The sequence below is a fragment of the Bos mutus genome, chromosome 18 (assembly GCF_027580195.1).
Source record: "Bos mutus isolate GX-2022 chromosome 18, NWIPB_WYAK_1.1, whole genome shotgun sequence".
In the NCBI taxonomy this organism is placed as follows: domain Eukaryota; kingdom Metazoa; phylum Chordata; class Mammalia; order Artiodactyla; family Bovidae; genus Bos; species Bos mutus.
The window spans coordinates 9,438,762-9,453,295 of record NC_091634.1 but is presented as its reverse complement, the minus strand read 5'-3'; the positions used below and the strand labels follow the sequence as shown (position 1 = coordinate 9,453,295).

Genomic DNA, 14,534 nt, shown 5'->3' with positions numbered 1-14,534 from the left:
TGTGGTCACCTGGATTAACCTTTCTGTTGTTATGGATTGAATTGTTGCTCCCATCGATCCTAATTCACCTCTTGAAGTCCTAACCCCTAGTACCTCAGAATATGACTGGATTTGGAGATGGGGTCTTTAAACAGGCCTTGAAGGTTAAGAGAGGTCATTAGGATGGACCCTAATCCAATATGGTTGGTGTCCTTATAAGAAGAGACTAGGACACAGACACACAAAGGGGGAGGGCCATGTGAAACAGGAGGAGTTCTCTGGTGGCCTAGTGGTTAGAATTCCTGGCTTTCACTGCCAAGGCCCTCTGGGCTTTCACTGCCATGGCCCAGGTTCAATCCATGGCTGGGGAACTGAGATCCTGCAAGCCATGAGGTATGGAAAAAAAAAAAAAAGGAGAGAGAGAGAATAAAAAGCCATTCACAAGTCAAAGACAGAGGCCTCAGAAGAAACCAACACTGCCAACACCTAGAGCTCAGAATTCTAGCCCCCAGAATCGTGAGAGAATGAATTCTGTTGTTTAAGCCACCTACTTCGTGGAACCTTGTTATTTATAGCCTTAGCAATCTTATACAGTTGTCTTATCTGTGAAATGATGGTAACAAAGCTTACATCAGAGAAGATGGAGAAAACTGGTCATGTTATATGATGGTCCCCCTTCTCAGCTGTAGAGCAGCCCATCCTTTGCAGCTACAAATAGGATCAATCTTAACACCAGTGGGTATATTTCAAAACCAAATGTCTCCTTTCACATCTCCAAGAGCATTTCTACAGTGCTTCTCCTTTCCAGTGCTTCTCACATCCCCCCAGACCTGTGGGTTCAATCCTTGGAAGCTCTCATCTCTGCCTCTTTGTTTTAACCCCTAAACCTGACCCCAGTGGTGTCTGGGAAATTGTGGGAGTGGTTTTGGTTGCCCAAACAACTGGGGGCAGATGCGGGCATTCAGTGGGCAGGCCCAAAGATGTTTGCACACAGTAATGTGAGAGTCAGTTCCTTGAAATGAAGAACTGTCACAGGTTCTATATGACTTTTGAATGTCCCCCTGGACATTCATGTTGGTGAAAAGCCTGTTTATAAATCTCCCAACCCAGAACTGAACTTCATGCTACATGTTAAGTACCAAGTAGTTTTTTCTTTTCCACAGTTTTAAGATCTATTGAAATTTTCAGGAATGTAACTACAGTATCAGTAAGTCAAGATAAGGCTGTATTTTGTTTTGTTCTGAATTTACCAAGAGTCATTCATCATTTTAGAAAACTATGACATCATGCAAACTATTATATATAGAACGGATAAACAACAAGTTCCTACTGAATAGCACAGGGAACTATATTCAATACTCTGTGATAAACCATAATGGAAAATAATATGAAAAAGAAGGTATATATATATGAATAACTGAATCATTCTGCCATAGAGGAGAAATTAACATAACAATGTAAATCAACTATACTTCAATTTAAAAAAAAAAAAACACCATGACATTGGTAGTAACGCCATCTGTATCATTTAAATCTCCGTTACTACGCTCTGGATCACCGTGTTTCTTGCTGTGTCACTCAGGCCATGTTAGGTGTGAGCAGCTATTTCATTATTTCTTCTACTGTGGCCCTGCCTGAGCATTTACATATTAAAATTCATCTTGTTAAGTGTTAGCTGCTCAGTCATATCTGAGTCTCTGCAACCCCATGGACTGTAGCCCACCAGGCTCCTCTGTCCATGGAATTCTCCAGGCAAGAATATTGGAGTTGCCATTCCCTTCTCCAGGGGATCTTCCCCACCCAGGGATCAAACCCAGGTCTCCTGCATTGCAGGTGGATTTTTTACTGTCTGAGCCACCATATTAAAACTCATTTTATAACAAATCACCTTCCTTTCATTTCTCCTTTAGGAAAAAATATTTAGGGATATAGGAAATGTACATCTGTACAATGGAAAATTACAGTCAATTTAAACCAGTTGAAGGACTGATGCTTGCTACAACATGGATGAGCCTAGAAAACGTTATGCTGTGTGAACAAAACCAGGCACAGAAGACCATATATTGTATAATTCCACTTATATGAATGTTCAGAACAGGCAAATCTATAGAGACAAAGGAGATTAGTGGTGGCTTAGGGCTGGGGTGGGGAAGAGCTAGGAGGATTGAGGGGTGGTGGCTAAAGGGATCAAGATTTCCTTTTGAGGAAATGAAACTTCTAAAATTGATTGCGGTGATGGATGCCCGACTCTGAATACAATAAAGCCACTGAATTGCATACTTTAAATGGGTCCAACGTATTTTTGTGGATTATATCTCAATACAAGTGTTAAAGATCTTAGAGATATAGATATGCTTTCTCTTTATATAAATAGGCTCATTGTATATATAATTTCAGAGAGTAAAGTGGGCATGGTAAAATATTGGGTTGGCCAATAAGTTCGTTCCAGGTTTTCCATAAAATGCAATGGAAAAACCCAAACGAACTTTTTGGCCAACCTAATATATCCAGGAGAAAGCGGACATTGGGTCCTTCAAACAATCAAACAGGGCTGAGAACTGATGCTCTACATACTGTGCTCCCTGTTGATCTCTCTGACTTCAGTCTTTCCTCCCTCTCGCTAACTTCGTTGCAGACACACCAGACTCCCTGCAGTCCCTCCAACTGGCCCAGCTGTGCCCAGACTCAGGGCCTTTGCACCTGCTGTTCCCTTACCTGGAGTGCTTTTCCTCGGAAAAGAGGGCTTCCCACTCTCTTCATTCATTGCACAGATGCACCCCCCCCCCCAGAAAGCCCTTCCCTGCCCACCCAGATTATCAAAGCTCATTCATGTGTGTTTATTTTACGTCTCCATCATGGATACCTTCAGATTCGTAACTGCTAATTTCACATCTCTCGTATGATGTTGAGTGGATCCCTCAAAAGTCCAAAACGAAACTCACCTTCCTCCTCAACTGTGTTTCTGCCACAGTCTTCTTCATTTCAGCACACGGAAAATGCGTGCTACCACTACTTGGCCCCAACCTTTTGGAGTCCTCCCTTTCCTCCTTCCTCCCTTTCCTTTTGGAGTCCTCCCTTTCCCTCCCTTTCAACATCCAATCAGCAATTTTGTTGGCTCTGCCTTCAAAAATATATCCTAGATTATGCTAGATTAAAAGCGATTAAGGAGGTATAACAGCCAAATGCAGCGCATGAACATTGACTGAATCTTTAATAAAAATACTCTATACATGTAAAAGACATTTTTGACAATCTGAATGCGGACTTTTTATTTAGCAATATTATGAATCCAGTGTTAATTTTTGTAAGTGTGATAAAAGTAATATAATAATATAGGAGACTATCTTTGTTTTGGGGAGCTAGACACTGAAGTATTTAGGGGTGAAGAGTCATAAGATCTACAACTTATTTTCAAATAGATCAACAACAGGGACTTCCCTGGTGGTCCAGTGGTTAAGACTGCATGCTTCCAATACAGGGGGCACAGGTTTGATCCCTGGTTGGGGAACTAAGATCCTGCATGCCTCTCAGTTCAGCCAAAAAAAAAAAAAAGTCAAATTGATCAACAACAAAACGAACCCCAAAGTCAATGTGTATGTCTGTGTGTCTGTGTGTAGAGATAAAGCAAATGTTAATAATTGGTGAGTCTAAGTGCAGTGTATAGGGAGTTCGTCATACTGTTCTTTAAACATTTTCCAAATATAAAGAGAAAAAAGGTACCCATACTTCCTTTCCTTTTTCTCCATCTTGTCTTCATAGTACTTTTCCCTCTCTGACATCCTATACATTTTATTTATTTGCTTCTTTTCTGATTTCCCAGGGGAGAATTTAAGGTCCACAAGGGTAGAAATTTTTGTCTTTATTGCTTACTGCTGGGTTCTCAGTGCCTCGACGAATGCCTGGCACATACTTAACCAAGGGTGGGTGACTGTACACATGCAATGATTGTTATCCCCAGGGGCAGACCTGTATTTAAATCCCACATCTGTGGCACAGCCACCTAGGAAAACAGTCTTGCAGTTCTTCAAAAAGTTAAACGTAGGTTTTATCATATGACCCAGAAATTCCACCCTACGTATTTACCCAAGAGGACTGAAAAAAATTTCCACACATTTGTTCATTAGCAGCATAATTCATAATAGCTAAAAAGTAGAAACATCCTACATTTCTATCAATTGATGAATAAATAAACAAAATGTGGTACATCCATACAATGAAGTACTATTTGGCCACAGAAAGGAATGAAGTTTTGATACACACCGCAGTAAGGATTTGAGCTTCCCAGGTGGCCCTAGTGGTAAAGAACCTGCCATCAATGCAGGAGATATAGGAGTTGTGGGTTTGATCCCTGGTCAGAAAGATCCCCTGGAGGAGGGAATGGCAACTCACTCTAGTATTCTTGCCTGAAGAATCCCCATGAACAGAGGAGCCTGGCGGGCTACAGTCCATAGGATCACAAAGAGTAGGACATGACTGAAGCGACTTAGCATGCATGCACGCACAGTATGGATGAATCTTAATGACATTATGTTAGGGGAAGGAAAGCACGACTCAGCATGCCACATTATATATCATTATGTATCTTTCAATTTACATAAACTATTCAGAATAGGCAAATCTATAGGCACTAAAAGCAGATCACTGGTGAAAGGGGCTGGGGCAGAGGCATTAGGGAATAGAAAATGACTATTAATGGGTATGGGGCTTTTTTGGGGGTGGTGAAAATGTTTTGAAATTAGACAGTGTTGATCAACACATGACTTTGTGATTATACTGAAACCACTGAATTAAACACTTTAAAATGGTGAACTCTACAGTATGTGGATTATCTCTCAATACAGATTTTAAAGAAATCACTGGAAAAAGACAAGTCAAGGGGATAGAACAGAAGAATGTGCAAAACCAGGCCTAAGAGTAAAGAGGGATTTAGTATGTGATACAGCATTGCAGAGCAACAGGAGAAGGATCAAAACTTTCCATCGAAGAAACTGTGCCCACCAAGGAATGGTGAAAGCAAAAGCCTTCACTTCTCTGTGCCTCCGTTTCCTCACTGTTGACATTGACATTACCACAGCTGCTCTATTCAGGTCTTGCGGATATTCAATGACTAAGGTTATTCCATGGTGGTTGGCACAGGGAAGCCCTCAGAAAACAGTAGCTGTCCTCACAATAGGCCCAGATTGCAAGACCACAGCACCTTAGATCTGCAGATGCAGTTCTATAGAATCCTGAATGTTAGAACAGTAGAATGTTAGAATAATATATTCCTCGAATCTTGGAATCACAGAGCCGTAGAATTGTAAGTGTCTCAGAGCCAGAAGGACCTCAGAGACCATCTGCCTCAGATGTTTTCAAGTCTGGAGATTTAAAAACAACAGTAACAATAACAGCAGCAGCAGCAGCCACTAACAACTGTATAAAGTAGGTACTATTATTAGCACATTTTATAGATTGGGTGGCTCAGATGGTAAAGAATCTGCCCACAGTGCAGAAGACCCAGGTTTGATCCCTGGGTCGGGAAGATCTCCTGGAGAAGGAAATGACAACCCACTCCAGGATTCTTGCTTGGGAAATCCCATAGACAGAGGAGCCTGGTGGGTTACGGTCCACGGGGTCACAAAAAGTCAGATACAGCTGAGTGACTAACACATAGATTGGGAAAGGGAGGCACAGAGAAGTTAAATAACTTGCTTAAGGTCACACAGATAGTGACTAGTAAAGCCAGGATCTGACCTCAGGCCAGAGTTCAAGTTCAGATTCCCAGGACTTCTCCCCAGAAATTTGGATTCAGTGGTCCCAGGCTGGGACTCAGGCATCTGTGTTAACCTAGATGATTCAGATACCAGCCAGGGCTGAGAACCACCCGTCTAACCCAGAGGTGGCAAACTGGTGGTGCTCAGGCCACAGCCAGCCCACAGCCACACAGTGTTTTAAAAACTGAGCCAACCTTGAAAAATCAGTTGATTTCAGATATGTTTGACTTCATTTGAAAAATGTAGAAGATGTTATAGGAAAACTCGAACAAACTTTTGGGTCAACCCAATAATGCTCCATCCTCATTCCCAAAGGGTAAGAATCAAGTGGAGCTGAGCAGAAACTACCCACTTTAGGGATACCATGATACCTCTATGATAAGGGTACATCCTCAGTCCTTTATGTTCCCTTTCTGAATTCCAGAAGCATTTCAATTTATAATCCCCAGTTTGACCCCGCTTCCCCACTGTAAAGAAAGGGAAGCTGAGCATACATAATGGAATAAGACACAGGGCAACACAGCAAGTCCAAGGCAAAAAGGGAACAGACTTGCCTCCTGACTCAAAAATCTCATAGTAACAACAATAGCAAACATTTCAAACATTAATAAACACTAGCCACTACCCTTAAATAGGTACCATTATGAATCTCATTTTACATGGAGAAATCAAGTCACTTGCTCAAGGTCCTGCAGGTAGGAACTATCAGAATAGAATTCAACTCAACATCTGACTCCAGAGTCTGAACCTTTAGCCATTATCTCTTTCATTCTTTGAAGCCCCTGAGTAACAAGGCAGAGAAAAAAATCCTGGTTCTATAACTGTTAGACTCCACTATTTCAGAGTTCCTGTGGCTTAGGGAGTGGAGTAAGACGCTCAGGGTCAGGAGCTGACCCCATTTTCCCTGCAACATGTACAAACTTTTGATGAACCCTGAGCCCCTAGTGGCCACGACGAAGCCAGAGAGAAGAGGCAGTACCTTTGCTTCCTTGCAAACTGTGGGGAAGCTGTGGCCTGCTGGTGGGAAGGGATTTAGGAAAGGGCCGGCTGGGAGCGAGGGGCGGAGTTGCTTCAGCACCAAGGACAGCAGCCGCGCTCCAAGCCTCAAACTCGCAGATTTTGGGGGGATCGCTCTGATCCGCAGTATTCTACCAGGGTTTGCTGCCCACCGTTTCCCCACGAACTCGTAGAAACTCAGACCCGTGGTCTCTCCCATCTCAGGGTAATAGGATTTCCCAGGAATCCCAGATTCCTTTTACCGAGGCTCTCTCTCTTATCTTTGCTTCCAGGCAGACGTCTGTTCAGGAACCCTCACAAGTGGCCTGTCCGCCTGCTCAGGGCTTCTGCCCTTTTGCATTGTGTGCACACGTATAGGGGAGTGGAGAGAGGGAGAGCAAATGGGGAGTTTACCGCCGCCAACCCCGAGCTCTGCTTCTGCTCGGCCCTCTACCCAGTCAGGGCCATGTTGCCAGGGGCTTTACAGGAAGCCCAGCTGCCCGGTGTGCACAGTCCCGCGAGGCCCAGGAAGCAATTGATCCACTCTTGCCACATCCCTACACCACGGCTTCTGATAATGCAGGCAACCGAAATTTCGGCTCTGCCCTCCTTCCATCCCTCCTCAAGAGGGCTGTGTAGGAGAAAGACCCGCCTCCTCGCTTCCTAAGGAAGCCCCATTTTCCCAAAATGGTGGCTAAACTCCTATCCAGTAGCTATGAACAGAGCAGGTACTAGTGCTGTGTTGCCTATGGGTGGGGTGGTTACTTCCGGTGAGAACAGGAAGTGGGAAGCAGGTGGTTTTGAGAGACAATGGGATGAGGTGGAAGAGAGAAGGGGATCTGGTGAATCCTAGGAGGGAGGGATAAATAAGGGGCTCTCGGTCAGATTCTCCCAGACCTTCATTCTCCCTCTGAATCAAATCACTCCAATAAGAGGTCTGGCGTCCTTAGGCTCTCTTTATGAACCACTACTGTGTATTTGATTGATAAATGTTTTTTAGCTATTATGCCATTGAAGCAGGCTTCCCAGGTGACTCAGTGGTAAAGAATCGGCCTGCCAAATAGGAGATGCAGGTTCAATCTCTGGATCGGGAAGATCCCTGGAGAAGAAATGGCAACTCACTTTGATATTCTTGCCTGGACAGAGAAGCCAGATGGGCTACAGTCCATGGGGTTGCAAAGAATCGGACAGGACTTAACAGCCAGAACACCACCACCATGCCATTGAACCCTCATCACAATCCGGTTACATGGAAGAAGTGCTTTCTCTCAAATCCCACCGGCTTTACGAAAACCCAGCCTCTATCCCTGCTAACCTGCTTGGCTCTGTCAGGATTCATTGTGGTTTGGGGTTGAAGGATATTGACCACCTCAGGCTTGGTCATTGCTTGTGGGATTTCTCGGACCTTCTCGGCAATAAAGCTGTGCACAGCATTCAAGGCCTCTGCTGTGCCCTGTACCAGGCAAACTCTCTCTGTGGTTCCTGTTGAGCAAGGAAGAGAGGGGTCACACTCATCAGAAGGAGAGTGAGTGGAATTCCTGTTTTATTATCTTCACTTCCTCTCCCTCCCTTAAAACAAACCCAGGGAATGGAAGAATGATGCTTAAGTGCTTTGCTATGCCCACAACAGCCCTGGGCAAGGGAGACAGGGCTCAGCTGCCTCTTCCCAGTCCTTGCTGGCTCTCGGTTGCTTTGGCAACCATTCACTCACTGCCCCCCCCCACCTTCTAGAAGCCGAGAGCTCAGGCCTGCAACGGTTGCCACAGTAACTGGAACCCCCTTATCGGTGTGGCTGGCCGGGTCCTCAGCCCACCCCCAGGGGGATGAGGGACGAGGCCCCGTTGCCTTGGCAACCCCTGAAAGCCTGCAGCGACGGCCTCTGGGCTTTTGGAGAGGATGGGGAAGGGCTGGGGGATGGGGGAGACAGCAGAGAGGCCTGAGTGCCTGCCTGGACCCACCAGATGGAGGGCTGAGGGGTGGGGGAGGGCAAGGGTGGGGAGAGGGGAGAGCAGAGTGGGTCAAAGACAACTCATGGAAGAGTGGAGATGGGGATGCAGAAAGGACGGCAGGGTGCCTCTGCTGGCGATTCTCCAGATATTTGTGGCGGTTCTGACCTGGGCATCCTTGGGGTGTGTGTGTGTGTGTGTGTGTGTGTGTGTGTACTGGGATGGGTAGCAGAGAGAAGAGGTGCTAATTCTAGGTGATGTTGGGATATATACGTATGAGAGAGAGACTCTGGGTGACACTGACCAATGCAAATACATCTGTGAGGCTGTTTGGGTGAGTGGTGTGTGTGTGTGTGTGCCTGTATTTTCTTGGGCAGGACTGGCTCAAATATCTGTGTATGTGTGTAAAAGAAAGAGCAGGAGAGACCAGGATACAAACAGACTGCATGACATAGTGATTTCAGTAAAGACGTTTGTGTGGGGGGAAAGACTTTGGATGTCGCTGTGATGTTCAAGGTTATGTACACTATTTATAAGACTGAGCTGGGTGTGCACGAGGGTTTGAGAGTAAGAAACAAAGAATCCAAGGAAGTGGCATTGACGTTGTACGATAAATGCATAGCACTTGGAGATTGTATGACAGTGCGCCTGTGTGTGTGTGTGTGTGTGTGTGTGTGTGTTTACGTAAGGGAAAAGATATCCGGACACCTCTGGGTGTTCAAAAGACTACCTGGACAAATGGTGTGTGGACTGCATATATACGTGCAAAGGCGCATGTACAAGTAACAGGCAAGACACTGTGAATGATGAGGGTGAACATGAGGAAGAGAAAGAAACCGACAGGCAGACCCAGATGTCAGTATGTAAGAATTGATATTTGGAGAATTCATGTATTTGTGTGTATGTGTGAGGGTCTGAATTACAGCCAGACAAAGAAGACTCCACCAGGACTGGCTGGGGTGAAGCTGTGAGTGCCTGGATGATACAGGCAAGCTAGGTGTGGTGTGTGTGTCTCCCTGGGAAGGACTCCGTTTGCAGGACCAGTTAGCTCCCTGGATCTAAATTGGGTCCTGAGTGCACCAGGCTCCATGTGCCTGCATGTCTGGGACACTTGGGGGTGAGTGTCCAGTGTCCTGTGGGTATACCAATGCAGCACGCTGGTGTTACACCCCGATCCCTCGCTTGCCGTCGCTCAGCCTGGCATGCCAGTCTCACCATGTGTCTGGGTGTCCCCGTCCTGGGTCACTGGTGTAGCTGACATCCTCCATGTCCTCTGGGCCTCTGTTCCTCACTCTTACTCCCCTCCACCCCAGAACAATGGCTTGGTCTGAGCCAAGCGTGAGTCAGCGCATAGGCTGCCTCCGTCTGGGTGTAAATAGGAAAGGGTGTGGGTCAGGGTGGGAACTTGGGGGGTGGGGTGGCCCCAGGGAGAGCCTGGCTGAAGTGGCCCTGCTCTCCATCTCTGTGAGGCTTCCTTCCAGCTCAGGGAGTCTGTGATCTCACACCCCCTTGTAATTCTTAACCAGGATCCACAGGGGCTTTGGGGGACTCAGTTAAACCCTGAAAGAATATCTAATAATAACAGCTGGTGCTTACATAACACCAATTGCTGGGCATCATTCTAAGCACTTTATATGTATATATATATATATATTTGTTCACTTTAATATATGAGGCAGGTGATATTATTATTCTTGATTTATTGCTAAGGACATTAAGGCACCTGGGTTTTGTCCAAATTCATTCAGCCAGTAGTGAAAAATCAGGGTTTTGAACCCATGGGTCTGGCTTCAAGTCTGGGCTTTTAAACATTTAGCCACCCGGTGCTAAACTTGGTGTGGGTGGAGTCTGTGCGTGTGTATGTGTTGGGGGGAGGCATACAATGATTGCAATTTTGCTTTTGTATTTTTGATGGTAAAAAAGAATACATAAGATGTTAAACTCGGCCACAAAGATGTGATAAATCAATACATTAAAAAAAAAAGTGTCTGTATCTGTTTTTCTTCTGGGGTTAGGGTCCAGGGCTCCAGGCAGTTGTTTAAAATCTGAAGGAATTTTAGAATCAGGAGAGGTCTGGGTAAGCGACACAGAAGACTGCGCGGCTTGGGGCAGGTACCTGCTTCCTTCAGGGTCTAAGTTTCTCCATGTATGACTCGGAAGACTTGAATCTGGAGCTTGGGGGTTCCTGTACCAAGGAGGGGGCACCCTTCGTGTGTTCTGCCCCCCGTTTTGGGTTAAGGGCCACACATATTTTTGTTTCATGGAGTAGATACATAAGTGCAGACATACGTGTGTGTGTGCGTGTGTGTGTGTGTGAGCTAACTAGGCCCAGAGGACCCTTTCAATTTCTCCATTGTCATTTCTCACCTGCCACACTGAACAACTAACCCCCACCCCGCAGCCTTTGAACATGCTCTTTCATCTCCCCTCATCACACTTTACTGCTCTTTACCTAGCCCACTCTTTTATTATTCTGGCTTCCTCCTCCAGGAAGCCCTTCCTGATCATCTCAGTCTGGGTCAGGTGCTCTGTCTGGGCTCTCTCCATTCTTTGGGCTTCCCCGTCCCAGCCCTGACCACCCTAAGTCATGATTGGTATTCAGTTTATCTTCCCTACTGGGATGTGAGATCCATGAGGGTTAAGCTGGGGTGTCTCAGTCACTGCTGTGTCCCCATCTCTGTCTGGCATGGGGCTGACCTGGAGAAGATGCTCAGAGAATATGAATGAATGGAGGGTATCACCAGAAGCAGAGAAACACATGCGAGAGCAGTAGCATCTCCATTTCCTATGTTCCTCTGGGTCCTGGGAAGTCCCAGGGATAGGACTGGGATGTAGGGCTATTCCTGCATCTCTGAGCCAGGAGCCAGCACATGCTGTATGACCTGGAAGTTCCCAATGGGGGTGGGGGTGGGGAGCAGGACTGGCTGCACATCCAGGGGCTGGGGAGAGATGCTTAGCTCACGGTGCTTGTTTGAACAGTATCTGGCCCAGGAGCGAGTCAATGACTGGCCCATCCTTTGGGGTTCTCAGCTGCCTGGCCAGTGGGGCGTGTCACTGTGTTGGGAGGGGATGACGTATGTTATGTCACAGAATGAGATCCAGGGGCAAGGAACCAAGTGTCCTTGGATGGGTGTCCTAAGCAGAGGTCTCATCCGTACCTTGTGGGCTAGAAGGGTGAGGGGAAAACTGGGCCAGGGTGGAAGAGAAAAGGGGGTTGTGCCAGGTTCCCTGGACTGTTCTCTAAACCTCTTGCCAAAGCTGCTTAGTGAGATGGGAGGCAGAGGGCGGGGTGGAGAGAGGAGACAGAGAGACAGGGAGAGAGAATATGAAATTGTCCTGACCCTGGGCTTCAGCTCTGGTGTTTGACCTAAAAAATCCAAGGGGATTAAGGATGAACTAGAACCAGCGCTGGACCAAAGACGCAATTCAGGGGACCTTCCCTGGATTCCTAGATGTTGAAGCTCAGGCATTGGTCTTGGGAGAGAATTATGAAGGGGGTGAGAGATATTGAGGGGGATTAGCGAGAGGGGAGGGGCCTGGACAATTTATGATTGGAGGAATTGAGATAGAGCTGGAGAAGAGGCAGAAAATGGGCTGATTGTGGAGAGAGAGGAAAAAAGAAAAGAGGAAGCTGAGACTTAGGAGAAAAAGAGGACTGTAAGGGGAGAGATGGGCAAGCAGGTGTGAAAAAAATGAGGAGCAACCCCCTGCAGAGAATGAACCCATTGAGGGGTGCAACTAAATACTGGTTGAATGGGTGACTGGAAACACATAGTTGGAGAAAAAAAAGTGAGACTAAGAGGTAGAGGAAAAGGAAAATACGGGGAGAGAGATGGGATGACAGAAAGGGAAGGGAAGAGGAGGTGACAGAAAGGGAGAAGCAGAGACGGACAGACCGGCTGGGCGGCTAAGAGAACAGAGATGGGGGACCTCCAAAGGGAACCAGAGAGGCAGAGGAGAAAGAGGGCATGGGGAGACAGAGAGAAGCCGATGGGAGTGGAGACTCAGGGAACAAGAGATGAGAAAGTCAGAAACAATGGGAAAGGGACTGCCCTGGTGGCCCAGTGGTCAAGACCCCGCGCTTCCAATGCAGGAGGCGCGGCTTCCACCCGTGGTTGGGGAACTAAGATCCCACATGCCGTGTGGCTCAGCCAACGGGCAAGAAAGAAAGATGACAGAGACAGAATGAGAGACATGGAAAGAACCACACAGATGGAGAACCAGTGTGACTCAGATCGGGTGAGATGGGGTGACAGAGAAATCCAAAGGGAAAGACTGAGGGTCTGTGTAACACGGATGGCTGAACCCCCAAGCCTTGAGGGACACCCCAACACCTGCCTCCTTGGCCACCCCCCACCAGCTCCTCCAACAGACCCAACGGGGCAGGTGTGTGGGAATGGGTACATCTGCCACATCATGCAAATGAGCTCATGAATATGCAGCAGTCCATTGTCTTGCCCTGCCCCCACCCCCATCTGCTCAGGCCTGGCCCCTGGGGCCCAGGGCTGCTCAGTCCCCTTAGGGGGAGGAGGAGAGGCCCCCTACCACTCTCACTGCCCCTAGGGGAGCCTTCCCCACTCCTGGAGGGCCCAGATGGGAGGGATGGGAGGCTGGAGCAAGCGTGCCCCGGGGTTGGGGCTCACCCGGATAGAAGTCTTTGGACTTGGAGAGCTTGATGGTGGCTCCTGTCTCCTTCTGCAGCTGCACGATGGTCTGCCCACCCTTGCCGATGATAGAGCCCGCAGCGTAGCTGGGGATCAGCACCTTCAGGAAGTATTCACCTTCCTCTGCAGGGGCACACAGCAGGGAGGGGAGTCAGGAGAGAGGGGTCTTCACCTTTGGATAGTACCTCCTAGGAGGCACTGGCATGGGCTGGGCTGGAAAACCCACTGTGATCACAGTAACATACAGGAGCAAGGACTCAAGAGAACAGCAATAGGGAAACAATACACGTAATGATCCTCATTCACTCATTCATTCAGTCATTCCACCAAGAATTCCTGAGCACCTGCTCTGTGCTTGGCACTATTCTAGAGAAACAGCCATGAAGAAAACAGACAAAGATCCCTGATTTCGCAAATAAGGTCAAAAGAGTTTTAGTGATTCAGCCAAGAGCACACAGTTACATTCTTCTAGAGCAGGGGAGACAAGACAGTGCATTTCATGTTGTCGGATGGCGGTAAGTACCGAGGAAACAAAAAGAGGCAGGAAAGAGGATGGGGTGCTGGACTGTCAGATCCGGTGGCTAGGAAAGCCCATCCCAAGGATACAGCATTCTTTGTCGAACAGACACTTCCATAGTACCTAATACATACTAGACTCTGTTCCGAGTAATTTACAAATATCATTTTCACACTGATGCTAAGAGGGAGGTACTTAAAAAAAAACCAAAAACGTTCCAGAGACGAGGAAACAAAGGTGAAGGGATTTCTCCCACTCACACAGCTAGTAGATGGTGTCACGTGTGTGCTCAGTCGCTTCAGTTGTGTCCGACTCTTTTCGACCCCGTGGACTGTAGCCTGCCAGGCTCCTCTGTCCATGGGATTCTCCAGGCAAGAATACTGGAGTGGGTTGCCATGCCCTCCTCCAGGGGATCTTCCCAACCCAGGGATCGAACTCACATCTCTTGCATCTCCTGCACTGGCAGGTGGATTCATTACCATTAGCAACATCTGGGTACCCATCAGGTACCGCCTGGGTAGTGCCACCTGGGAAGTGGTAGAGCTGAGATTTGAGTCCCACCTGGCTCCAGAGTGCCTGCTCTGAACCATTAAAATACACTGTTTCCCGTCTGTGGAGGAGGGAACAGACCAGAACCACGTGGCCATGTGGAGGAAGGGCAAGTGCAAAGGCCCTGGGG

General features: G+C 47.3%; 1 protein-coding gene across 1 annotated transcript in view; it reads right to left on the bottom strand.

Moving 5' to 3' along the window:
- NOVA2 (NOVA alternative splicing regulator 2) overlaps positions 1-14,534 on the bottom strand; it is a 32,467-nt gene that overhangs the window by 7,772 nt on the left and 10,161 nt on the right. Inside the window, exons 2-3 of the mRNA XM_070387482.1 lie at positions 13,318-13,461; positions 8,044-8,210 (exon numbers count right to left, since the gene is read on the bottom strand). Of these exons, the coding sequence (XP_070243583.1) occupies positions 8,044-8,210; positions 13,318-13,461 (311 nt within the window). The remainder of the gene's footprint in view (positions 1-8,043; positions 8,211-13,317; positions 13,462-14,534) is intronic.